The sequence below is a fragment of the Budorcas taxicolor genome, chromosome X, assembly GCF_023091745.1.
Source record: "Budorcas taxicolor isolate Tak-1 chromosome X, Takin1.1, whole genome shotgun sequence".
Taxonomy (NCBI): Eukaryota; Metazoa; Chordata; class Mammalia; order Artiodactyla; family Bovidae; genus Budorcas; species Budorcas taxicolor.
The window spans coordinates 55,955,811-55,983,276 of NC_068935.1; the positions used below are offsets into that span (position 1 = coordinate 55,955,811).

Sequence of the window (27,466 nt, forward strand, 5' to 3'; positions counted from 1 at the left end):
GATGCTTTGGTGCTCGAGTTTATGTGGAGGGTCATGGCTGCTGAGAGCAAACAAATGAAGTGTCTTTCTTCTCTGCAGCAAACCTTCCTCCCAGCTTCCCACTCTCACTAAATATTGCTTTAACTTGTCCCCCATCCCACCCTGGACACCCCATCATTGTTCGGTTTTGGCAAATTGATGATGAGCTTGGGTTACACATGGCCAGGACACGATGCTGAGTCTTGTGCGCCACCCTTCATGCACCCAAAACGTAACTGTTGACCACACGTCAGCATCCACATGGAAGAGGTTTGGGGTTCTGATCTCAACTTGTGAATGGAAATGACAGATGATGCCAACAAATGTGTCTGTGGATGGCATCTAGGCTGTGAAGGATGGGCCGGCTTCCAGTACCTGGACTTGGTGTCTTTCTTGACCAGGCAGGGCCCAGATGTAGGGCCTAGGCTTTGGGTGGACCTCTGGATGATCTTGAATTTTCCGAGACAGTGATAACATTTGCTGGGCATACTCATGAGTGATCCATGGAGCTCTTCTGTACCTGGCATTTTTGTATTACGAAAAGATAGCTGTTGTTGTTGTTCAGCCATGTCTGACTCTTTTGCAACGCCTTGGACTGTAGCCCACCAGGCTCCTCTGTCCATAGGATTTTCCAGGCAAGAACACTAAAGTGGGTTGCCATTTCCTTCTTCAGGGCATTTTCCTGACCCAGGGATCAAACCTGCATCTCCTGTATTGGCAGGCAGCTTCTTTATCACTGAACCCAAACATCCTATAAACATTGCCATGATTTTATTTTATTTTTTATTTTTTGCCATGATTTTAAAATGGGGAAATGAAGAGTTGTTTATCCAGGAGATAAAGCTGTCAAAGTCACTTAGTTTGTCAGTTCAAGTATTCCTGTGGAGAAAGGTGGATGGTTAAGTGTATTGTCCTCTTCCATTCCATCTATATCAATATCTAGTTAAGCTGCCATGAATATAACATACTCTGGGCTCTTATTTTGTAAATTAACATTATGTGATACTCATGGGCAAAGTGGAGAAGGCAATGGCACCCCACTCCAGTACTCTTGCCTGGAAAATCCCATGGACGGAGGAGCCTGGTAGGCTGCAGTTCATGGGGTCACTGAGGGTCAGCCACGACTGAGCGACTTCACTTTCACTTTTCACTTTCATGCATTGGAAAAAGAAATGGCAACCCACTCCAATGTTCTTGCCGGGAGAATCTCAGGGACGGTGGAGCCTGGTGGGCTGCCATCTACGGAGTCGCACAGAGTCGGACACGACTGAAGTGACTTAGCAGCAGCAGCAGCATGGACAAAGTAGGCTACCAGTGATAGGTATTAAGGTTTGAAATGTATTCAAAACCTGTTGACTGTACTTATATATTATATCAGTATATCTCTTGTAGTTCCTTTAGCTACTATGTTCTCTTCCATGCTAATTACCTAATTAAATCTTCACATGACATTACAGGTTTCATCCGGTAGCTGAAAGTAGAGCGTTACTATAAAAACTTTAATAAGCAGAATGGTGTAAAAGTGAAGAGTATCCCCCACTTTCTGAAAGTTCTCATTATGCCACTTTGCTTTTATGAAAGACCTACATTAGTAAGGGAATTATGTTTTTTGTAAAAGCGAAAATCCCCTTTGGATTACTTTTGGTTAGTGCAAATAGGTACTAACATAGGTCTCTCGTAAAAGTGGCTTAAGGCAAATGTTTGGAAAGCAGGGGATACCTATATTAACATAAGCAAGGAAAGCAACATTTATTCAGCACCTTCTAGGCACTTTATGTACATGTGTATAATTAAAATTTTCCTAGCGTATGTGTGCTCACCTTGAGTAGGATTATAATCAAAAGCAGGAGGGAAATCCCAATGAACAAAATAAAGCCCACCAGTGGGAGACTTACAGATTATAGTTTAATACACATAGTCTTGCATGATGAAGAAAATAATTGTGTTCTTATTGAGGAAGTATTCCATTCTATAAAATCCAAGGACCCAGAATGTATCTTTGATATAGTACTGATCTTCCAAAGGGAAAGCCTGAAATGTGATGAGAGTCAGAGTAACATAGTGTTCATAAAACATTTGTGCCTTAAGGTCATTTAAATCTTTTGGTACCTCTTTTCATTAATGACAGTTTGTTGATCAACCCAGACCCCTTAAAAGACTTCTAGTCACCTATGATGCAAACTGTGGGAAGAATAACAACAAATCAAAAAGGAGTGTGACTGACTGGGTGATTTGTTTTTTTGTGGACTTTCAAAGATGTTCTTAAACTCTCCTTTGAGTTTTTCTTTTGGCCACGTGGCATGTGGGATTCTTAGTTCCTTAATCTGGTCTGGAACCTGTGCCCTCTGTGATTGAAGCTTGGAGTCCTAACCACTGGACTGTCAGGGAAGTCCTTCTCCTTCGACTTCATTACAACAGACTAATACTGGCTGTGGGCTCAGGACAGAATTCCTGTTTATCTGCAATAATATATTTGATAATTCCTTTCCCTTTGGACTTGGTGACATCTGTGAATTCTGAGCCCTAGATAGTTGGCAACACAGTGAAACCTGAATTCAGTACTCTTTTGCACAGTGGACTGACTTTGGGGTAGGCTGTAGTAATTGCTTGTAGTAATCAAGCCAGGACAAGGGAAGAGGATTATGCTGTACTTAAATGGTCATGACTACAATGCCTCATAAGCCAGTTTCTGTTTCCTTTTGGATTCTGAAGAACTGGTCAGGATCTTTAACCTGCTGGTTAAATAAAGAAAAGGAGGTTGGCTCTCTGTACAGTATCAGTTTGGGTAGCCTCAACTTGTTTTTTTTCTTCTTATTGATAACATGGCTTCCATTACTAATTCATCTTTGTCTCCTTTTGTCTTTTTCTTTGCACATCAGTCACTATGAACAAGACCGTAGTGCACTTAAGAAAAGGGAATGGGAGCGGAGGAATCAAGAAGTCCAGCAAGAAGACGATCTCTTTTCTTCAGGCTTTGATCTTTTTGGGGAGCCCTACAAGGTAGCTGAATATGTATGTAATTTATCTTTCTGCAAAATGGTTGCTTGTTATATTTTTGAATGCACTGATCAACACTTAATCTATTTTTAAAACACCCAAATCATTTCCAAAAGAATCTATTTTACAAATGAAATATATACCTGTGCTGTATTTGGGGCCATGACAAGTTTCTGAGGAAGTCTTCAGAGACAAATTCCAGTTTCTTGGGGGAACACAGTAAGATTTGAAAGGGACTTATGAGACTGCCTGTCTCCAAGGGATTCTTTCCTGCCCAGCACCTCCTCTAGCAAGGAATGCCCCCTGATGCTTGATCTCACTTTGATTATCATCAGGGAAGCAGCCCCTGAAGACTTCATCAGAAAGTCACTGGAGATGTCTGTGTCTCCTCCCAGTTGGTGCCATCCATCGCAAAACCACTGCTTCCTGTTTCCACTTCAGGTTGTTAGCAGCTGTTCAGTGGTTTGAGAGCTCTTTGAAAATCACTGTTCTAGGACAAAGGGAAAAAGCCAATCATTTTTTGCTGGTGATTAATAATCATGGGTTAGGCGATTGCCTCAACCACAGGGGGTAGTGTAGCTTGGTTGATTTTCTAATGGACTTCTGGCTAGTGTGTAGCTCCAATAAAGATCATACTTCTACATCTTCAAGTGGCTATTTCACAATGACTGCCTCTGAACTTTCTATTTGGAGTGGAGATTGGGAGAAGAATCCTTTTGAATTGTTAGCAGCTGATTGGTTTTTATTGAAATTTAGGAGCAGTGTAATTTTCTTCAGTGAAACAAAAATGGTGTAAGAGGTAAAACAGCCATAATGTTAGAAGAGCACCACTTAGGGGATACTGACTGATGTAGACAGTGAGCTGTCTGGATCGGTGACTGGTAAGACCAGAGTCTTTGCTGCCTTGTTCAGACTAAGCAAGAAGCTCTTGATTGAGATGCTCAGGTGCTTCCAAATTTGGTAAGTCTGACAAACAGACTACTAGTTTTCAATTTGTCAATAGTAGTGTAATCTTTAATAATCCATTTTTCCTATTTCAGTTGGTTTAATTTCTGTACTGCTGTTGAATGTGTACATGGTGAGATATGGTTAGTTTGACAAGCATTTATTGAAGGCCCATTGTGTGTCAGCCATGTCTTAGACTAGTGTCCAAAGAGAAATAAGATCTAGTTCCTGCTTCAAGGAATTCCTTGTCCAGTGCAGAGATCATCACAAATGAGTGAAGGCATGACTGCATTGTAACTGCTGAAGAGATAGGCAGGAGAATAGATGCCTAAAGACTTTGAATACCTAGGTGTTTGGACATGAGTCTGTACACAAAGAGAAGTCATCGCCAATTTTAAAGTCAGGAAATGGCAAAGACAGATGAAGACTTGTAAAAATGATGTTGGAAGTGTGGGGAGTGGTGGATTGGAGGGAAGGGAAACTAAAGGGTGAAGACACAGGAGGGAGAGGTACTGATGAGCAGAGCAAGGTCCTAGAGCAGATGAGTAAATACAAAATTGAGAACATGTGATGAGTCATGAACCTTGGGTAGGAAAGGGAATGGAATATTAGGATGAGAATAAAGAAGGAGTGTGGAAGACAAGAAGTTGCGGCCTCCATTTTTCTCAGAAAATGGAAGCGAGGTCAAAGGATGACAGATACCTCCTCTCTTCTTTGGTGTTTTTGTTTGTTTGTTTGTTTTTGCCACACCATGTGGCATGCAAGAACTTAATTCTGTGACCAGGGATCAAACTCACGCTTCCTGCAGTGGAAGTTCAGAGTCTTAACCACTGGACACCAGGGAATTCCCAACCTCATCCCTCCTTGAGAAAGAGGAATGGCCAGCTGAGTTTCACCTCTTATCTTTGGATGGGTTAGAAAAATGAGCTTTAGTCAAGGGCTCATTCTTAAAATTCAGTATCTACTCCATACTTGACACTATTTTGAGGTATAGAGCAGTTGAATTATTTCCCCCTTTATAATTTAAAGTCTTGTTGAGTTAATGTCCTTGTAGGGAAATGCCATCTCTTATTAACAAGCCTGTAATGTAGATGCATACTTATTTTTAGATGTAAATAGTGTAATTTTGAGTAGGCAGTTAAAGAACCTGTTATCAACATTGTCAGAAGTTTTCAAAAGTAATCTGTCTTGATACAAAAAGGGTCTGTCAGGTAGAGACACAGATGGAAGCATTAGTGTAGGGCCAGGCCAGGCCTGATGTGTGATTAGTAGCCTGGTGCCTTTAGGCTTCTTGATGGGGAAGAGCCTTTGCTTTGAAGTAGAGACTATGAAGGAAAGGAATAATGCTAACAGTTGATGACCTAGTCATTCTCTTTCTTTCACTGTTGCTTTGATGACTGACTGGCATCTTATGCTGTGTACATGGTCAGGGTTCCCTGGGAGATTACTGGGCAGTATGCTTCTGCTTCTCCTTTCCCCCATATCATGATACTAGAAGCGAGGTACACCTCCAAGAGCTCCCTAGACCCAACTGGTGTGGACACCCTTGGAATATCTGGACATGCTGGGGGCAGTGGGAGTTCTAGAGCTGGCCCACGTCCACTGTAGAAATGAGGATTTTCCTACACAACTCTTGTTGAGGGTTGTGGCAGGAATGCTTGCAAAATTAAAAATCAAAATTCCTGGTGGTTCATCAGGACTTTCAGGAAACTTCTTGCTACCCTAAATCTTAAAGCATGACCAGATTGCTTATCTGATGGCATTGGTAGTTCATAAACTATCCAATGAGCACCTGTCCCTAGGACCTGCTGTCCTTTCTTGGCTTCACTTCTATTACTCCCAGAGTGGAAAGAATGCTTACCACCTCTCAATCAGGGTGATGGTGGGTAACATCCCTTTGTGGCTGCTTTTTTCATTTATATTAGTAACTTTCAAATCTGAGTTTGTACTGTGCTGTAGAAAAGGATGTGTTCAGAAGTGCTTGAGAAATGCCATTTGACATGTGTAGATTAGTGTGGAACGATGGGGAAGGATGAGGAACTGGCATGTACCAAGTGCCTCCTCTGTGCTAGAACTTTCTACAGATGTTTCTTTAGTCCCTACAGCAACTGGCTACACATTTTCCTCATGTTTCCCATGAGGAATTCAAAGCTCAGAAAGTGAGGTGGCTTCTCTACAGCTTCATATCCCCATAAGTGTGCTTCTTTACCTGTAACAGGAAGCTGTTTACCCTCTGACAGGAAGTCAGAAGACCCTATAAGCTTACCTTGTGTGACTTTGGGGAAGAAACTTTATTTCTCTGACCTAAAGTTTCCTTGTCTCTGAAGTGAATAATAATAGCTGATAGAAAAAATGATACCTGTTAATAGCAACAGCAACTGACATTTTATAGCTCTTCACAGATCAACAAGAATGAAGAAAGTGAGATGCAGAGACGTTAAATTGCTTATCCATGGTCATTTGGGTCAGGGCACATAGAAGGCTGATTAGACCAGAACGGCTCTGCCGACTCACATGGTGGCTGTGAGAATCAAGCCAAACAGCCAGGGGAAGCTTTGCTTTGAGATATGTAATGTGCTGTACAAATTCAAGGTATCATGGTTATTATAATTAGAGAAAGAAATAGCAACTCACAGCTTAAAAAGATTAATTGTCAAAATATTAGAGTTCAAAAAAAAGGAATTACAAATCACATACATTAGCCATAATGAAATAAAAGGAAAAAATAAACCCCCAAACTTAAATTATTTTGCTACTTTTATTAAAAAGAAATACCCTGGTACCATAATCTCCTAACACATTAGTCTTGCGATGAAATTATACTACTGATTTGTAGATAACATTAGAAGCAAACTGAGGCAACTCTGCATTTCTCAAAGTAATGAGAGGCAAAAAGCTTAAATGAAGGAGTGCTGTTAGTCATAAGCCACAAACCAGCCATGTAATTTATGCCTGAAAATACTTGGAAATGCATTTCCTTGATGATTGAGAAATTGTGATTACTTAGAAAATAATGGCTGCGGAGGTTACCTTTAAGGTATCAATCAATTATCTAGAACAGGAAGTAAAGAATTGGCCAAATTGAAAGAAGCCTATAATTGATTGAAATGGCTAAATTTCCATTTTTGCCATGTTTATAATGTGCAATCAGGACTGCTAAGAATCCCTTGCTCCTTAAAAGGGTTGCTAAGACTCTGGAGGATGAAGAAGATTTAGTGTGAGCCAGAAGTTGCTATGGTGTATAATGAGCATCCATCACGCAAGTATAAATAAATGGATTTTCTATCGAATGGATCTCATCTTGACATCTTGAGAAATTTAAAAACTGGTTGACAGTTACCCACCTCCTGTGGTGACCACCTGGTCTGTACTGTTAATTATTTTGAGGTTGTTGAATGGTGGACTTCTTGAGGCTGTGTGTCTATGTGTCCTTCATGCCTAACCCTGGCTCTTGAGTGTTTGAAATTTACCAGTGTGTGTCTGAAGAATGACCCTGGTAATTGCTACTTGTAGCCACAGCACGTCTGTTACAGATCTTCCGTCAATCAGCAACTCAAAACTGTCGCCAGTGAACTCAACCTTGAACTATCTGCTGTGCAGTTCCAGTCACAAGTCCCTCTGACAATTGCTGTGTGGGGAAGCTGGTCGAAGGGAGTTGACCTCCTTCCACTCCCCCAGGTTATCCCAGCTTCATCCCTTATGCCATTAGTGTACAGGAAAGCCCCACACTTGGAGCTGTGAGCCTGACTTCTAACTCCATGTGCAGACATGCACTGAGTTAGACTTCAGCAGTGCAATGCTCTTGCTTTTTAGTCATCATAAGGAAATGTGAGGAACATCTTTGCATCTCTTGTAAAACTGGTACTGAAAAAAAGACCTATTTTATTTTCCAAAGGTTCTTTTAACCAAACCAAACCAAATCAGTGAGAGGAATCCCTTTTCACTTGTTGGTATCCAGCAAACATGGGTCTCATTTAATGAATTAGGGTGTGCTTCCTGCCATCAGACAAAGAGAATTCTACATGCTATGAGAATTTCCTGTTGGCCTTTAGCTACCAAGCAGCTCGATCTGATATTCAATCACAGTAACCAAATTAGCTTAACTTTGCTTTTCTACTTATGTACCTTTGACTCCAAGCCATTGCAAATCCTTTATTTTGATATAAACAGGGTATGGATTATTATTTGATTCTGTTCAATTTAGCAGCATTTTGCTGAGGACCTCATATGCACCAGACATGGTGCTAAGTGTTGAGGATATGATGAATAAAAGTGGTCTCTAGTCTTGACGAAAAGCTCATAGTTTTGTGCTGGAAGAGAAATCACAAGTGTAGTAGACCTTGAACAGTAGGAGGTGGATTTTCTATTTTATTCAGAGAACTTTCAGTTTTCTTCTAATTTTAGTCATGTAGATAACAGTTTTAGACATTGGCCAGCTTAGAAATTCTCCTAATTTCAAGCATATTTTAAAACCTGGAGATGGAAAAAAATTTCTAAGCATGCATCAGAAACCCAGGTCAGTATAACGATAAACTGAAGAGATGTTAAAACGTAACTAGGATCTCTCCACTGAAGATAAGATGAACATGTCCCTTTTATTTACTGCTAAAATAGGAACAGGGATGTCACTAGCTTACTGGCAAACCAGTGGGCCTTGAGATTCTTGAGTCCTGATGATGTTGGCCTAGAGAGAATGAATGTCTTCTCAGAACTTTGAGATACTGTGGCATTCTCTGTGACATCAGGGGGCAAAGTTTTTATTCTAGTACAACTGTCTTTCAAGGAAAGTTCAATGAACTTTCAATGAGAGGTCAATAACTGAGCTTCCTGGTAGCTAAAACCAAAAGGTAAAGGTTATAGAATTCTCTTTGTCTAATGTAGGAAGCTTATCTTAATTCATTAAAGGAGACAGTAAAAATGGAAGCATTTAAAATGAAGAATAAAATGGTCTTGTTTCCCTTTGTTGGGTCAGATCTTTGAAGACAGCAGGTATTAGTGTTTATTAGGCAGTCATCTTACATAAGAGGTTAACTATTTCAGGGACCAGAACAACCCTGCAAGTTTAAAAACTTGCATCAAATTCTACTGGGCCTTCACAATGATGAAGTCTCTTTGTTCTGAATTTAGGGATTGAATAGAGAGTCTGGATTTGGCTACTGCCTAGCTGATTCCTTGTGCAACTCCATTGAAGGAGAACACTGTATACAATGTGTTTACTCCTGCCTTAGCTGCAAAATAATTTCTGCCTTTAAAATTGACAAACCTAGGGACTTTCAGGGAATAAAAGTAATTTCTCCCTTTATTTATTAAATTATGCCTTTCAAATGCACTTCTGAAAATGGAGCGATTATTCAGGTAAGATTATTTGGGACTGTAATTGTTTAATCACTTCTTCAGCACCAGGTTGCATGTGATGCAATATAAGATGTTCTTGAGGATAAGTAAACTGAAACTGACAGGTATTTATTTGATTTCTAAGATTTCCCATCCCCCACAGAGCCCTCAGTATACATTTTGCATACTTTTCCTTAGTCTTGGAAATCATATTTCTGTACATGCCCTCATTTCTTTGAAAGTGTCCTATATGATTTACCACGTGATCTGTGTTGAATGCTATATACAATCTGTGGCAATTATGCTAACAATGAGGCCAAGGTTCTCAGCTTGATTCCCTCTCTGGTTGCTCTTTCTCATTATCCTTTGCTGGCTCCTCCTCTTCTCCTTAGCCTGGTGATGGTGGCTCAGACAGTAAAGAATTTGCCTGCAATGCAGGAGACCCAGGCTCGATCCCTGGAGAAGGGAATGGTCTTCTCCTAGTCTCTTAAAGGTTGATGTTCCACAGGGCTCCCTCCTGAGCCTCATCTTCTCATTCCTCATTTTCTTTCCCTGTGTGATTTCATTCATTTCCAGCTCTTCACCCTCTATTTATTCACACACTCTCCCATCTTCACTTAACAGATAACAGCACTCAGCCGTACATCTGAGGTTTAGCCTGAGATGTCTGGTGTGAATAGGCACACTCCTGGGCTCCACATCAGCTGTTAAGGGTGTGTAAGCAACCTTATATGTTAAACATCAATCTCCAATGGTGGTTGTACTAATGGGGAGGAGGTCACCCCCTCCTGTGCATGGAGAACTTGCATCTGACCCTTGGGACAAGGAGGCTACCAGGGTGGGCGTTTTCCCCATGCACTGGCTCTGCTGCCAGATGGCTCCACGGATGCAAACAGCTTTCCTTCATTGCAATGGTAGTGCAGCCTGGGCACAAAGAAGCCCTTTGCCTTTCTGACTTCAGCAGCTGGTTTTGATAACACCTTTGGCAGGTAAAGAGAATAATAAAAAGTCATGTTCAAAGATGAAGAGCCAGACTTTTGACAGTCATTTCCAAGTATATGGAGCTCCACTTGTTAGCTATGAGAGCTATTCTTTACTATGTTACAAAAGCTCATGGAAATCTTAATTATTTAAAAACAATCACAACCATTTTGGTAGGTGTTGTTGTCCATAGAATGATGTAGTTGCCAGCCTCACTTTAAAATTTAACTTTGTTTTAATTTAAACAACAGCTTAAATTCTTGAATAAATTTTTCTAAACCCTTGAAAAGACACAGGCAAGCTTGAGTCACTGTTGATGAACAATTGCACCATTTCAAAGTAAACGAGTATGAATCACCAATATGTAAACATAGTTGTCCCCAGAATATGTAGGCAGACACCAGTAATTTACACACTCTTTGATTAAAAGGAATTGGATTCGCTTTAGTCATAAGTTAGCTCAATTTGTTATTGTTTAAGCCCATGCCTTTTCTAAACTGAACATAGTCATGATAGCACAGTTTAATTGACTTCCTTATCCAATGGGCTAAGAGTTTTCATGCTATAATGTAGCACAAAGGGCTACGTTATATGTCAAGAACAAATATAAATTGAACATTCTATTATAATTCCAATGATCAGTAAGTGGAAGTTGTTAAAGTGTAGCATGTAGCAGTTCAACTCACTGGACCTAAAATAAGTTATTTTGCTAATAAAATTCCTAAGCAACATAATTTAAAACTCTCCCCCACCCCATGAGCATATTTAAGAACAAGCCAGGGAGTATATAGACATTCATCACACAGTTCATTCCAATAGGCTCTTTCAATAGTGTTATTGATTTTTTTTCTTGAAAAGTATGAAATTATATGGCAGCATGAGAATTTTAAAGAACGCTATATGCTAGTCTACTTAGGACATCTGTTTGAAACATTAACAGTAGGAAACACAAACCTATTCATTCTCTCTCCTCCCACCCCCATCTTTTTGTTATTTTAGACAAACAAAGGTGATGCACTTGCGAACCGAGTCCAGAACACGTTGGGAAACTATGATGAAATGAAGGATTTGCTAACTAACCATTCTAATCAGAATCATCTAGTGGGAATCCCAAAGAATTCCATGCCCCAGACTCCCACCAACAAAAATGAACCCAGCTTTTTTCCAGAACAAAAGCACCGAATGGTCCCAGTGCACCAGCAAGATAACACGCACTCCTCAGCGCCAATGCCTCCACCTTCTGTCGTGATACTGAATTCAACTCTAATACACAGCAACCGGAAGTCAAAACCTGACTGGTCACGAGATAGTCAGAACACTAGCATTGTAGCAGCCAGCCAAGTCACTAGTCAGCCCAACAAGATGCAGCCGCCGACCCCAGACCAGCCCCAAGCCAGATTGGAAGACTTCTTTGTCTACCCAGCCGAACAGCCTCAAGTTGGAGCGGTTGAAGAATCAAACCCACTGGCAAAGGAAGACAATACTCTCAAGTCCAGTGGAGGGGATACTTTCAAAGAAATCTATCAGTCCAACTCACCAGAAGCACCGGAATTTACAGTGCAAGCGCCTGGATCTCCCCTAGTTGCCTCATCTCTATTAGCTCCCAGCAGTGGCCTTTCGGTTCAAAACTTCCCACCAGGGCTTTACTGCAAAACAAGCATGGGGCAGCAAAAACCAACCGCCTATGTCCGACCCATGGATGGTCAGGACCAGGCCCCGGACATCTCTCCCACACTGAAACCTTCGATTGAATTTGACAACAGCTTTGGGAATCTGTCATTTGGATCACTCTTGGATGGCAAGCCCAGTGCACCCAGTTCAAAGACTAAACAGCCAAAGTTCACGATTCTTCAAACAAGTGAAGTAAGTAATTTTTAAAGTTTTGCTTTGTTTCATTTCTTGTTATTTATTTTTTTTAGTTCATTGCTCTAACCTCTATAATCAGGGCTTCCCAAGCAGCTCTTATTTACCTTTTGGAGTTATAGGTGAGACTCTTCAAGGTCAGAGTCTTGATTTTCTGTTGCTTGTGACTTGACCTATTTACACTCTGCAAATACAGCTAAATCTCCATAATTTGGAATGATAAAAGACAAGATCTGTCTGAGTGAATGAAAAGTTGGAGTTATAAAATAGTTTCAGAGACAGCATTTGTAGTAATATTACATATACATGAATCACTTTGGAGATTTTCATTGGTCTTAAGCAGCATGAGATATGTGAAACAATAGTGGGTCACCCTAGGCCTTCACTAACAGATAGCACATCAGAAACATAAAATGCAGAAGTTCCTTAAGGTACAAGGATGTACAAGTGTGATTTGCTGAAAACAGAAGTGGAAGGCATTCTTTAAGAACCATAGTTTCTTGAGCACTTGTAGGGCTGTTCCTTGGCGAGACCTTAATATTAACTTCCGTATCCCTCAGTCTTACCTCCTGCATCACCTTCTCCAAGTGCCTACCTAACCTCTTGTATTACCTTGATCCATTCTGTCAAAGCCAAAAGCATGATCCTCAACCAAAATCCCACTGGGTTTAGAATGACTAACCATTTTACCCATCTCAGGAAGCATTGCCTTATAAAAGAGAAGTCCAGGGGGACAAAATCCTTTCCCAGAGGAATGAATCACTAATGATTGGATCCCAGGCCGTATGGCCCCTGGGTAGGGGCCAGAGATTGGGTGCCCCTCAGAGGCCACCATGCAAGCAGCTGTCTACTGCACCTCAAGCGCTTGATTGGAAGAAACCTCTGATTTTACTGGTGACGAAAGGCTTGAAAAGACAGAGAGGAAGAAAGTAGGTTGAAATTCTCACTCTCTAAGAGTCACAGTGTGTCTGATTTGTCGCAGAGTCCAAGTTAGTGGTGTCTGAATTAGAGAAGTCTGACCCTATGTGCCCTCCAGCTCTTCTTCCTTTATTTATGCTCAGCAGATGTGCTGATTGCATGGGATGATGGGCACCCAAGGGGAGGGAGGACTGGGACTGTTGGCTGTATTTTCTGGATGAATGTTTAGAGTATTGTTTCATTTCTCAGACAGTTCTGCTGTTTGTATCATCATCCCTCATCAGTTCAGTTAGTTCAGTTCAGTCACTCAGTCATGTCTGACTCTGCGACCCCATGAACTGCAGCATGCCAGGCCTCCCTGTCCATTACCAACTCCTGGAGTTTACTCAAACTCATGTTCATTGAGTCGGTGATGCCATCCAACCATCTCATCCTCTATCGTCCCCTTCTCCTCTTGTCTTCAGTCTTTCCCAGCATCAGGGTCTTTTCCAATGAGTCAGTTCTTCGCATCAGGTGGCCAAAGTGTTGGAGTTTCAGCTTCAGCATCAGTCTTTCCAATGAACACCCAGGACTGATCTCCTTTAGGATTGACTGGTTGGATTTCTTTGCAGTCCAAGGGAATCTTAAGAGTCTTCTCCAGCACCACAGTTGAAAAGCATCAATTCTTTGGTGCTCAGCTTTCTTTATAGTCCAGCTCTCACATCCATACATGACTACTGGAAACACCATAGCCTTGACTAGATAGACCTTTGTTGGCAAAGTAATGTCTCTGCTTTATAATGTGCTGTCTAGGTTGGTCATAACTTTCCTTCCAAGGAGTAAGCGTCTTCTAATTTCATGGCTGCAGTCACTATCTGTAGTGATTTTGGAGCCCAAAATAATAAAGTCTGACACTGTTTCCCCATCTATTTCCCATGAAGTGATGGGACCAGATGCCATGATCTTAGTTTTTGGAATGTTGAGCTTTAAGCCAACTTTTTCACTGTCCTCTTTCACTTTTATCAAGAGACTCTTTAGTTTTTCTTCACTTTATGCCATAAGGGTGGTGTCATCTGCATATCTGAGGTTATTGATATTTCTCCCAGCAATCTTGATTCTAGCTTGTGCTTCATCCAGCCCAGCGTTTCTCATGATATACTCTGCATATAAGTTAAATAAGCAGGGTGACAATATACAGCCTTGACGTACTCCTTTTCCTATTTGGAACCAGTCTGTTGTTCCATGTCCAGTTCTACCTGTTGCTTCCTGACCTGCATACAGATTTCTCAAGAGGCAGGTCAGGTGGTCTGGTATTCCCATCTCTTTCAGAATTTTCCACAGTTTATTGTGATCCACACAGTCAAAGGCTTTGGCACAGTCAATAAAGCAGAAGTAGATGCTTTTCTGGAACTTTCTTGCTTTTTCGATGATCCAGCGGATGTTGGCAATTTGATCTCTGGTTCCTCTGCCTTTTGTAAAACCAGCTTGAACATCTGGAAGTTCATGGTTCACGTCTTGCTGAAGCCTGGCTTGGAGAATTTTGAGCATGACTTTACTAGCGTGTGAGATGAGTGCAATTGTGCAGTAGTTTGAGCATTCTTTGGCATTGCCTTTCTTTGGGATTGGAATGCAAACTGACCTTTTCCAGTCCTATGGCCACTGCTGAGTTTTCCAAATTTGCTGGCATATTGAGTGCAGCACTTTCACAGCATCATCTTTTAGGATTTGAAACAGCTCAACTGGAATTCCATCACCTCCACTAGCTTTGATCATAGTGATGCTTTCTAAGGCCCACTTGACTTCACATTCCAGGATGTCTGGCTTAGTTGAGTGATCACACCATCATGATTATCTGGGTCATGAAGATCTTTTCTATTCGGTTCTTCTGTGTATACTTGCCACCTCTTCTTAATATCTTCTGTTAGGTCCATACCGTTTCTGTCCTTTATTGAGCCCATCTTTGCGTGAAATGTTCCCTTGGTATCTCTAATTTTCTTGAAGAGATCTCTAGTCTTTCCCATTCTATTGTTTTCTTCTATTTCCTTGCACTGATCTCTGAGGAAGGTTTTCTCATCCCTCATCACATCTTGTCAAGTATCTGTCCAGTCTGTCACCTCTTCACCCTCACTGCCTTCCAAGCTCCTGTGAGTATCTCTGGCCTAGGCCACCTCCTGTCTGGTGTCGCCCCCTCTAGTCTCACTTCTCTTTCAAACCATCCTCCATTTAGGCTGATCTGATGGGAAGATCTGACCATGTCACTCCCTCCCTTGGAGTCTTCCATGTCTTCTCATTGTTTCCAGGAAAAAGTCCAATTTCTTAGTCCCACATTCAGTGCTCTTCACTCTGATTTCATACTCCTTACCTGACCTCATATCTCACCGCTTTGTCATATGAAGATGAGATTTTGGCCATGCAGGGCGACTTGTGGCTCCCCATCATATCATGCTTTGTCACACTTCCTTGCTTTTGTGCTTGCTCTCTACTCAACCTAGACTGTCTTTCCCTTTGCTCCTCAATCTTCCCAGTGAAGTCTTATTTCTCCTTCAAATATACTCGGTCATCACTCTCTCCATAAATGCTTCACTGATGCCACCAGGCTTAAGGACAAGCTTCTTTCTCTGGGCTCACCCAAGTGCCTTCTATACACTTTGGCCCTTTGCTCATTGTATTGTAGTTATTCATTTATGTGTCTGTCTCTTCTATTAGACTGTGAGCTCCCTGAGGACAAGGAATGTCTCATTTCTTTTCTGTATCCCAAGTGCCTAGCAAACGCCTGACACATAGTAGATACTCAATAAATGTTTGTTGAATGAATGAACTTAAAAAATAAGTTACTTGATTACATTTTCTAAACCACAGTGTTAATCAAATATGCAAACAAATGTAAACCATCGCTAGAAAATCCATCCTCAGATATATTTCCTTAGTTTTACCCAGTCTGCCTGTGCCTTACTTTGCTCTTGTCCTGCACGGTCATTTGGAAATACTAATCTTCATTTTCCTGGATGACTTAATACAGGAGTGTGATACTTAAAAGGCAGAAAGCAACCTACTTTGAAAGAAGGGGCATCTAATGAGAGGCTGGGCCATCATTCTTGCTTCTTCTTTTGTCCTGGTATCTGCTGCTGGTCCCTCTTTACATGGCAGTTCCATGACTAAGGACTAGTTTGGAAATAACAGCACTGGCCCATCAAGAGATCTGGCAGCATGTATCAACACCTCATTGACAGAACGAGAGGTCACAGAACCAGTGAGATCCACTCCAGTGTAATCTTCTCTCTTACACATTCAGAACACAGTTGTCTCAGATATGGAAGAAACCCAGTGCTTTCGCTCAGTGCTCAGGTACACCAACTAGATGTACATTTCCAAACAGAGTCTGAGCTGTCATCAGCTCTAGAGATGATGACCCAGGAGCAGCCTGTGTGCACGTAGCGTTTGGTGATAGTACAAACAGACTATGGTAGAGACTTGCCTGAAAAATGTGTCAGGTGCAATGAAGTCATGATAAGAGATCAGTGAAGGAAGTACTTAGCATAAAATATGGGTCTCTAGGAAGGACTTGAGGGAGGGCTGGAGAAAAGCTTGAGCCCCTAAGGTCAGGAGAATATACAGGCTTCAAGGGCAGTGTGGAAACCAAAAATAGGCAGAAAGGGAATGAGAAGTTAGCTAGCCTAAGAGACAATTTAGAAGGGTGTAGATTAAAACTTGGGCAGCAATATAGACAGGGTGGGGCCTTATGGAGCTTTGAACCTAATGGAATTGATGTGGCTAAAACTCTGACCAAGTCTGGAAATTCATCCTATTAAATCTTGATGCACTTTTCAAAAGCACTTTCCATTAGAATTCAGCCCCAGTTCCTGGCGCCAAGAGTTCCAAGCATGAGATTCTGAGTCCCTAGTCAAAGTAGCCATCTTCGATGACTTGTAGCATTATTTTGAATTATTACTGGAAAAGCTTGTCCGTAGCGAGGTCATGATATTTCTTTGAGTTTTCCTAGCTCTTCCCCTGGCTTGAGGGATAGGAGGCTGATGTGTGTTTGTGAAGTGCATTTGGGTGGAGTAAGGAGTTGAATAATCAGGAAAAAGAGACATTCTAAGATATACAAATAAGCAGATATGATGATATTAGTGTGTTGAGAGACCAGAAACGATTACTGGAATTAAATGTACATGTGTGTGTGCTCATATTTGTTGCTGTGTCTATGCTTATTTACATAGTGGGGACATTTTAGTTTCCATCCTTTAAAGTTACCTTCCTTCTTATAATTTCTGTATTGATCATAATGATATTAATAAATATTAATAAAATCCAACCCACTTTATTGCCAAAGGTCAGCTTTTTAATTGAATCATGCTTTTTAAAGAAATGACATATTTAAAAACAATCTATTATCATTTCAAGCAACCAAAAGAAAAAAAAAACTGTTCTGCAGTTGCACTTAGAAGAATTTTTGGAGAACTGCATCTGAAAATAGTAAAAGACCTATTTATATCAAGTGGAAACTGAGGGTTGCTCGCAGGTGGTGTTTTATTAGGAAATGAATTTGCTAATAAATGTAACGTTATGCCTGGTTTCATTACAGATGTTTTGCCTATTTTTTCATTAGGATTAAAAAAAATTCTGGTGTAGATAGTTTTGCATTTTGGTACAATGTGTTATTAGTATCTTTTGGGAAGTAAATAATTCCATGCAAATGGAAGGATCAGTGACATATTAAGCATTTTCATCCTAGCTCAATGACTTTCAGAAGTACAGTAAGAATGTGTAGTGTCATCACCATAAAGGATCATTTGCCTTCCAAGGTGCTCTTTTCTGTGACCTAAAACTATCTGAGGCTCCAATTGCCTCCAAATTAGAAGACTTTAGAAAAGTTGAATGAAACTGATATGAATAATGGGATTTGGCTTTAGCTTATTTTAGTGGCTAGCTTTGTCAACCAGCTGAAAAGTTATTGTTCACAGTTGTGACTGCGCTTGCTTTGTTTTATATCAGATGCAGTGAACACTGGGGTGTAATTAGCTTTATTTATTATAAGTGAATAGGAAGCTCAGGTCCCTCATGTGAGAACAATAGAGAATGCTGGGAACTTACCATTCGTGTACTGGTTGCATTCGAGCAGCTACACAGAAACCACTGAGGCAGGTCCTTCAAAGAATGGAAGGCCATTCAGCTGCTGTGTGCCAGCCATGCTCAGCATTTCTTTACTTGATATACATTGCGAATTTATTTCTTTGCCCGTTCTTATGGAAATAAGATAGTATTCAGTCTAAGACTGTAACTGGTGTAATTCCCACCTCATTGGTAAAAAATGGAGACACCTTGGAAAGGCCTCACATTTCAAGGGTGCCAGCAGAGACTTTGACCTTCAGATTTATTCCATTGAAGTATAGGAATCAGAAAGCTTTGTATATTCTCTGCCAGTCCATTATCTAGTGGTTGCTTTTTCTTTATGCTTTGGACTAACTCTTCCAATTTCTTGATCTCATTGGGATTAAAATTCCTTTTAAGGAATTTTATCTTTTTATCTGCCCCTGTCTCAACTTTAGTGTCCCCCTAAGCTGAATGAAGTGGCCTTCACTGAGCATCTGAAAAGAATAGTCAATAATGGAAGTAGGACTTGGAGCCTCACATTCTTTGTGATGTAGAGGTCAGAGCTGCTAGGAGAGGATTTAAGTAAGATTGTCATATTTCAATGATTCAAAAAGGTGTTTTGGGGAGGGTGGCTGAGACCCTCCTCACAATCATAAAGCTGTCTCACCAGAAAGTAATGCATAGAAGTAACCCTGGAAGGTTTCACAGAGATGGAATGCAAGATAGAGGTTTTAATTTAATTTTTTTTATTTTATATTGGAGTATAGTTTATTTCCAATGTTGTGTTAGTTTCAGGTGTACAGCAAAGTGATTCAGTTATACATATACATATATCTATTCTTTTACAGATTCTTTTCCTTTTATTCCTATAATAGAATATTGAGTAGAGCTTGCTATACAGTAAGTCCTTGTTGATTATCTATTTTTATTTTTTTGTTTTTATTTATTATTTATTTTTTTTAAATTTTACTTTATTTTACTTTACAATACTGTATTGATTTTGCCATACATCAACATGAATCTGCCACAGGTGTACATGAGTTCCCAATCCTGAACCCCCCTCCCACCTCTCTCCCCATACTATCTCTCTGGGTCATCCCAGTGCACCAGCCCCAAGCATCCTGTATCCTGTACCGAACCTAGACTGGCGATTCATTTCTTACATGATATTATACATGTTTCAATGCCATTCTCCCAAATCATCCCACCCTCTCCCTCTCCCACAGGCTCCAAAAGTCTGTTCTATACATCTGTGTCTCTTTTGCTGTCTTGCGTACAGGGTTATTGTTACCATCTTTCTAAATTCCATATATATGTGTTAGTATACTATATTGGTGTTTTTCTTTCTGGCTTACTTCACTCTGTATAATCGGCTCCAGTTTCATCCACCTCATTAGAACTGATTCAAATGTATTCTTTTTAATGGCTGAGTAATACTCCATTGTGTACATGTACCACAGCTTTCTTATCTATTCATCCGCTGATGGACATCCAAGTTGCTTTCATGTCCTGGCTATTATAAACAGTGCTGTGATGAACATTGGGGTACAAGTGTCTCTTTCTATTCTGGTTTCCTTGGTGTGTATGCCCAGCAGTGGGATTGCTGGGTCATAAGGCAGTTCTATTTCCAGTTTTTTTAAGGAATCTCCACACTGTTCTCCATAGTAGTGTCTATATGTGGAGAAGGCAATGGCAACCCACTCCAGTACTCTTTCCTGGAAAATCCCATGGATGGAGGAGCCTGGTAGGCTGCAGTCCATGAGGTCATGAAGAGTTGGACACGACTGAGCGACTTCACTTTCACTTTTCACTTTCATGCATTGGAGAAGGAAATGGCAACTCACTCCAGTGTTCTTGCCTGGAGAATCCCAGGGACGGAGGAGCCTGGTGGGCTGCCATCTATGGGGTCGCACAGAGTCAGACACGATTGAAGCGATGCAGCAGCAGCAGCAGTGTCTATATGGTAATACCAAGATCCTAAGTTTTCCTTACTCCCCTTTCCCCTTTGGTAACCATAAATGTTTTCAAAGTCTGTGAGTCTGTTTCTTTTTAATGAAGTCAAACAGTAAGACAAGTATCATATGATATCACTTATATGCGAAATCTAAAAAGATGATACAAATTTACAAAGCAAGATAGATTTTGAACTTGACCTTGAATACTGGGTGGAATCACAATAGGTGAAGAGGGATCTGGAGGGCAGAACAGTTCAGTTCAGTTCAGTCAGTTCAGTTGCTCAGTCGTGTCTGACTCTTTGTGACCCCAAGAATCGCAGCACGCCAGGACTCCCTGTACATCACCAACTCCTGGAGTTCACTCAGACTTACGTCCATCAAGTCAGTGATGCCATCCAGCCATCTCATCCTCTGTCATCCCCTTCTCCTCCTGCCCCCAATCCCTCGCAGCATCAGAGTCTTTTCCAATGAGTCAGCTCTTCGCATGAGGTGGCCAAAGTACTGGAGTTTCAGCTTTAGCATCATTCCTTCCAAAGAAATCCCAGCGCTGATCTCCTTGCAGTCCAGGGGACTCTCAAGAGTCTTCTCCAACACCACAGTTCAAAAGCATCAATGCTTCAGTGCTCAGCCTTCTTCATAGTCCAACTCTCACATCCATACATGACCACAGGAAAAACCATAGCCTTGACTAGACAGACCTTAGTCGGCAAAGTAATGTCTCTGCTTTTGAATATGCTATCTAAGTTGGTCATAACTTTCCTTCCAAGGAGTAAGCGTCTTTTAATTTCATGGCTGCAATCACCACCTGCAGTGATTTTGGAGCCCCAAAAAATAAAGTCTGGCACTGTTTCCACTGTTTCCCCATCTATTTCCCATGAAGTGATGGGACCTGATGTCATGATCTTCGTTTTCTGAATGTTGAGCTTTAAGCCAACTGTTTCACTCTCCTCTTTCACTTTCATCAAGAGGCTTTTTATTTCCTCTTCACTTTCTGCCATAAGGGTGGTGTCATCTGCATATCTGAAGTTACTGATACTTCTCCTGGCAATCTTGATTCCAGCTTGTGTTTCTTCCAGCTCAGCGTTTCTCATGATGTACTCTGCATATAAGTGAAATAAGCAGGGTGACAATGTACAGCCTTGACGTACTCCTTTTCCTATTTGGAACCAGTCTGTTGTTCCATGTCCAGTTCTAACTGTTGCTTCCTGACTTGCATACAGATTTTTCACATGTATGCAAATGAGTGATGGGTGGAGAGACTTGCAGGCAAAAAAAAATGCAAGAACATGCAACTGCAGGTTGGGACCAGAGTGAAACAGAGCTGAACAAACCAGAGTTGGTAATGTCTTGAATGCCTGGGCGATGTGGCATCCAGACTATGATGCTGGACTTGAAGCTCCATTTTCCCAGTGGCTTCATGGAGGCTGACCTAGGAACTCTCAGGCCAGTAAGTCACCGACTTGAGCAGTAATTTCTGAGCTACTGTGTTCTCCATTCCATTACCCGAAAGCACATCACATTTCTTGTTGTGTGGGCATCAGTTTCCTCACATGCTCTCTGGATGCTCTGAAGTCGTGCTGAAATGGTTGGTGTAAACCCTCTTCTCCCTTGTCCTCTGTTAGCCCATCTCCCTTTGTTCTCTCTAGCCTAACTCAGGAAGAGAGCTCAACTTTGGCTTCCTAAAGATTATGTAAATACCTAGCTCTTTTTTTTTTCCTTCTCATTTCCTCAAGTCCTGTTCTTTAGTGCATGTATATACATATATTTATATATATATCTTTTCTAAGGCTGTATGTAACTGACTCCACCATCAGCATCCCAGAACCAAGTTAGCTATTTCAACATTCTATTTTTTAAAAATTAATTTCAATGATTTGGTTCAATGCAATGATCTTGGAGTTCTGTGCTTGTGAATCCCTTGTCACTTTGAACATTTTTTTTCCAGTTGGAAAGTTTGATTTATTCTTAATCTGAAAAAAACCTTTAATTTTTATACCATGCCAATTTAAATCATCACTAATAATGATAAAACATCATGATTTATTAGTACTTTTATTAATTCTTTGTGAGCTAACTGGAAGTAAGTCTTATGTTTATGAATGTGTGGTGTATCACAAAGTATAGTTTGAATGAGGTCTGCTGAGTTGTGGTTCCACTTCTAGCCTGGACTTGCTTGGTGAACTTGAGTGATTTTACCAGTGTAGGCCTCTTGTTATTGGGGGTGTTTAGATTAGCTCATCTGTGAGGTTTCTTCAAGCCATACATCTCTTAGGATGTGCTTCTCCTTTGTGGTTAAGGTGAAGGCCACCTTGTTTGTAAATTTCCTTCATCCATTGCCTCCCTCCTGCCTACCCTCTAAGAGCATGTGCCTCAGAATGACATGGAGGGTGTGAGGCCTGCCTGCCTGCCACTCACTACCATCCTTCAGAACACTTGGGAGATTTTGAAGTCTTTGCCAATACAGGCAAACACGAATTGGATCTTCTTTTGGGGTTGGATGCCAATTCCTCCTGGATTATTAGTATTTTTCAACTCATTTTTTTTTTAAGAAAAAAAATAATAAAACAAATATAGGCTGCATTTCACTGGAAAACACCAAGCTGTGAACTCAGGAAATAGCCTCCTAATCCTTTTGTCACCACCCACTAACATAATGAAAGATGGAGAACTTCTATTTTCACATTACTTCTAGGAAAATATTTTGACAGATTCAGTATGCAGTAAAGTGATAAGCTTTTGTTCCGTGTGTTCCAAATCATCCTGTTATCACTGGATATATCGATTAGCTTAGTACATTCTGAGTCAGTCATAAAAAACAGACTGCTCACATTCTGTGTTCAAGAATAAGAAAAATTGACAGGTAGATAACCATATTGATTCATGCCAAATAGAGAATGTGAAGGGTTTTATAGAGGAGTTAGAAAAGTCTTTATGGCTATTGTAAGTCTCTTAAGCATTTTTAAATTGGCATGAAAGCAAATGATCTTTAATTAACTATCTTTTAAAAAAGTGCTATGCTTTGGTTACTGAATAGAGTTTATAATACAGGTGACAATATTAGACAAAATAATAGACAAAAATCTATTGCCTTTTATACTTAGAGTTTACAATCATTTTCATATAATTTTTTCTAGCTTTATTGAGGTATAGTTGACAACTAACAATTTTACATGTTTACGGTGTACAGCTTGATGTTTTGATATACATAAACATTGTAAAATAACCTCTACAATAATGCTAATGAACATATTCATCACCTCACACAGCTACCATTTTGTGTGTGTGTGTGTGTGTGTGTGTGTGTGTGTGTGTGTGTGTGGGTGGGTGCATGTGTGGTGAGAATACTTAAGATCTACCTTCTTAGCAAATTTCAAGTGTACAATATGGTATTATTAACTAGATCTACCATGCTGTATATTGTCTTTAGAATTTATTCATCCAGCATCACTGAAACCTTGTACCCCTTTACCAATATCTCCCCATTTCCCCAAGCCCCATCCATCTTACTTTGACTAGATTCTCACAGAGCCTGGGATTATCATCATTCTTTTTTCACAAGGGCAGACATGTAGACTCAGAGAGACCAAGGGTTACTAACATAAAATCACTCAGTCAGCAAATGGCAATGCTGGGACAAGAACCCAGGTCACTAGTGCCATCTCCATGATGCTATTTGGTGTCCAGTGTGCTACTTTATATGTATGGATTAATTTTCTAAAATTAGCTTCTCTAATGGCACATGAGGGGCAAGAGAATAATGAGCTGAATCCAGCTTAAGTTGAAATTCCCCTGATGGGTTCATATTTCAAAAGTCAGGGGCCAAACCTTCCAACAGAGCAATTTTCCCTGTGGTAGTACAGGTTACACTCATGTGTTTTTGATTTACAAATATGGTGAGAAGTAGTGTTTTTACAATATTCCTCAATGAGTAACATATGACACAACTTGTTAGAGGACCTTTTCTTGGTTCATAAAGTTTTGTTTTTTGTCTATTTGGTAGGATAATTTTAGCAGAATGCTCAGACAACAGAGCTAAAATCTGGATTTCTGCAGCTGAAACAACTATATTCTAGATAAACCTTAGATGTGAATGAGGGATCAATTAAAAGTGGGCATGTAAATAATTGTTATAGGAGGAACAAGATGTATCTCAAATGTTTGAGCCCCTGCCTGAGTACAGTAATGGGAAAAACTTACAGATCATTGAATTCCAAGAGTAGTCAGCAAGGAACAGGAAGGCTCCCTCGCCTTTACCTACATGTTGAATAGGTAAGTCTCCCTGTACCTTAGCAAAAGAGGACAGAGAATCCATAGACCGCCTACTCAGAAAATCACTGAGAATCCATGAACTAAATAGTTGTGAAAGGTCTTTGAAATTTTTACTATATTCTGGAAATGGGAGATATATTGGGTTGGCCAAAAAGTTTATTCAGGATTTTCCAGAGGATGTTAGAAAAATGCAAATGAACTTTTTGGCCAATGCAACATTAGTTTTCCATACGTGGTGTAACAAAAGTATCATAAACTGGGCAGGTTAAAACACCAGAAGTTATCCTTTCACAGTTATGGAGGCTAGAAATCCAAAAAGATATTGGCAGGGTTGAGCACTCTCCAAAGGTTCTAGAACAGGATCCTTCCTAGCCTCTTCCAGTTTCTGGTGGCCCTAGGCATTCCTTGGCTTGTAGCCACATCATTCCACTCTCCGCCTTTGTCTCCACATGGCCTTCTTCTCTGTATGTCTCTCTGTGCCCTCTCCTTTTCTTATAAGGGCATCAGTAATTGGCTGTAGGGCCCCCTCTGTATCCAAGATGACCTCATGTCTAGATCCTTAACTAATTACATCTGCAAAGCTCATATTTCCAAATAGTGTTACAGTCTGAAGTTCTAGGTAGACATGAGTTGTAGGGGGCCATCAGTCAACCCACTATGAGAACTGTAATCCTTCACATTTCCCAGACTGAAGATGGAGGGGGGCCAGCAGAGTTATTTATGAAAAACCTTAGCCAGTCCACAAGAGGGAGGTGGGCTTCCATAATCTCACAACTAAAATTAGGTTTATTCCTCAAAGGTTCTGAGCCAGATTCTCTTTAAGCTCTTAAATTTGGCTGTGGATAAACTGTTAAATGCAATTGTGGAGAAGTGACTTCTAAAAATCCTTTAGAATAGTAACTATAATGTTTCTTTCTAATTAAGTAATAGAGAAAAAATAATTTATCAGTGCAGTTGCCTTGATTATGAACTTCAGCTTACGTGGGCAATTTTTTTTCCCATGAAGTAAATATTTTCACTCATGTAGGCCATACAGTCTGAGGCAGATCCTCAACTGTGTCACTGTAGCATGGGAACAGCCATAGACAATATGTCAGTGAAAGGGAAAGGCTATATGCCAATAAAATTTTATATGTGAATAGCAAAACTCAAATATCCTCTATTTTCATGTGTCACAGAACATTCTTTTGATTTCTTTCAACCATCTTGCAGTGTAAAAACCATTCTTAGCCTGTGAGCCATACTAAAAAAAAAAACAAAACAAAACACACACATGTGGTTGGCTGCATGTGACTTGCAATGCAGTGTGCTGACTTGTGGCCTAGATCAAGACAAAGCTTCCAACAAAAAACATTGGTTTGCTCTACTTGTCATCAATAGGAAGATGGCTTTGAGTAGAGAGGTGAGGAAGGTCAGCTGTGCAACTTGCAGAATCCTAGAGTCAAGAGAGGTGTGTCAATAGTGGAGGTAGGACCTGCCAGTGGAAGACAGGCTCCCTCAGACTTACAAGCAGATGGAGGAGAAGGCTTGATACTCAGGATTATAAATAGTCTTCACACCACAAATCACATCTCTGTTAAAGGGGATTCTCTTTCCTTATTGACTCGTGGGATGAAGGGCATTCGATCTTTTGCTTTCTTAGAATTGGAGTGGCTCAGCTCCTAGGGCAGGGGACCATTTGTGTGCCCAGTCTGGGCTCAGAATGACAGGATACAGAGATGATCTCAGAGATAACCACTAAAAGGAAGCTGATCCTGTCATTTTGTCTAGGGAAAAGAACCTAGTGTAAACACAATTAAGATTCTGGAATCTGTTATGGATTGGGAGGATTAAAGTATGTATTTGACTTGGATGTGGGGTGGGAGGGATTTCCAAGTTTCTAGGAATAGCAAGTCCTCTGGCAGAGCCTGAGAATTTGGATTAAATGGAGTGGAAAGGCTGATGGTTTGTGGAAGCCTCTTAGACTCTTTGTAACTGGCATGTGGGGTATTGTGTATGCATGTGTACATATACATGTGCCATTGTCTGTGTGTCTCTCTAGGGGAACCACAGAAAGCCAGTGGAATTCTGGGAGGAGAAGGCTAGAGAATGATGGCTTTCTTGGTACTTTGTGAAGTTTTTGCCCAGCCTCCAAGGCAGTACAGTATCCAAGTTTTGAGGTGACTTGGAATGAAGAAATAATGGAGGAAAGGCTCTATTCTGTTGAGGTTTCAAAGGTGAAATGAGGTTGAGCAAAATCTTCAAGCTAAATCTTCAAGCAAAATCTTCATGCATGGGGAAAAAAAAAAAAGATATCGTATCTTAGCCAAATGAATGGATCTGATAGCCCACTGCTTAAAGACTGTATCATTGAAGAATGTTACAGCTGTGTTGCAATTTCATTAACCAGGTTGGCAAAGGGAGAAGTAGCTGCCATCTTGCAGTTTTAGGCGTCATCATTCACATAGGCTACAATGGGACTGAAGACTTCTGAAACTGGTTAAGGAGATGACCCTGGGTTTATGGCAGACCTTCCTCTGACTGTCATCATCTCCTGTTCATTCAGGTCTTGATGCAAACTTACTGGGAAAGCTGGCTTCCCAAGGGACATCCAGATATGCCTTCCTGGACACCTGGGAATGAAGACCTGGTTGCTCCTCTGAGTGGAGTCTTGTCACATGGTCTTTCCTTTGTATTGAGACACCAAAACAATCTCTCTGTGGCTCTATGATACATATTTGAACAAATGTGGCCTCAGGATCCTCGGGAAAATGGGAAGATGTAATATCCCTTCCCAGGCAAGATTGATGGGTAAAAAGGACCCATATGAGAGAGCTAAGTCTGAATCCACAATCCACTTAAAATAAGTGTCAAAGAAAATAGTTTTGTTGGATATACAAGTCCAAAACCTGGCCCAAGGACAAACATATAAATAACAGTGTAATATTTCAAGTTGTTCACATTCAGCCTGATGTTATGAATTGGGATGATTTAAATCTGAAAATATTATTTTATTTATTGTTGGAAAGACCCATTAGAAGAGAATGCCTGTAAGATCTCATATCGTCTTTTATTGATTGATTTGATTTATTCATTGTGTTCCTCCCACTGTGCTAAGAGCTGGAAGACTGAAA

The 27,466-nt window shown here is 40.6% G+C and overlaps 1 protein-coding gene across 1 annotated transcript in view; it reads left to right on the forward strand.

Moving 5' to 3' along the window:
- AFF2 (ALF transcription elongation factor 2) overlaps positions 1-27,466 on the forward strand; it is a 384,416-nt gene that overhangs the window by 20,923 nt on the left and 336,027 nt on the right. Inside the window, exons 2-3 of the mRNA XM_052662634.1 lie at positions 2,898-3,018; positions 11,275-12,138. Coding sequence (XP_052518594.1) covers positions 2,898-3,018; positions 11,275-12,138 — 985 coding nt within the window. The remainder of the gene's footprint in view (positions 1-2,897; positions 3,019-11,274; positions 12,139-27,466) is intronic.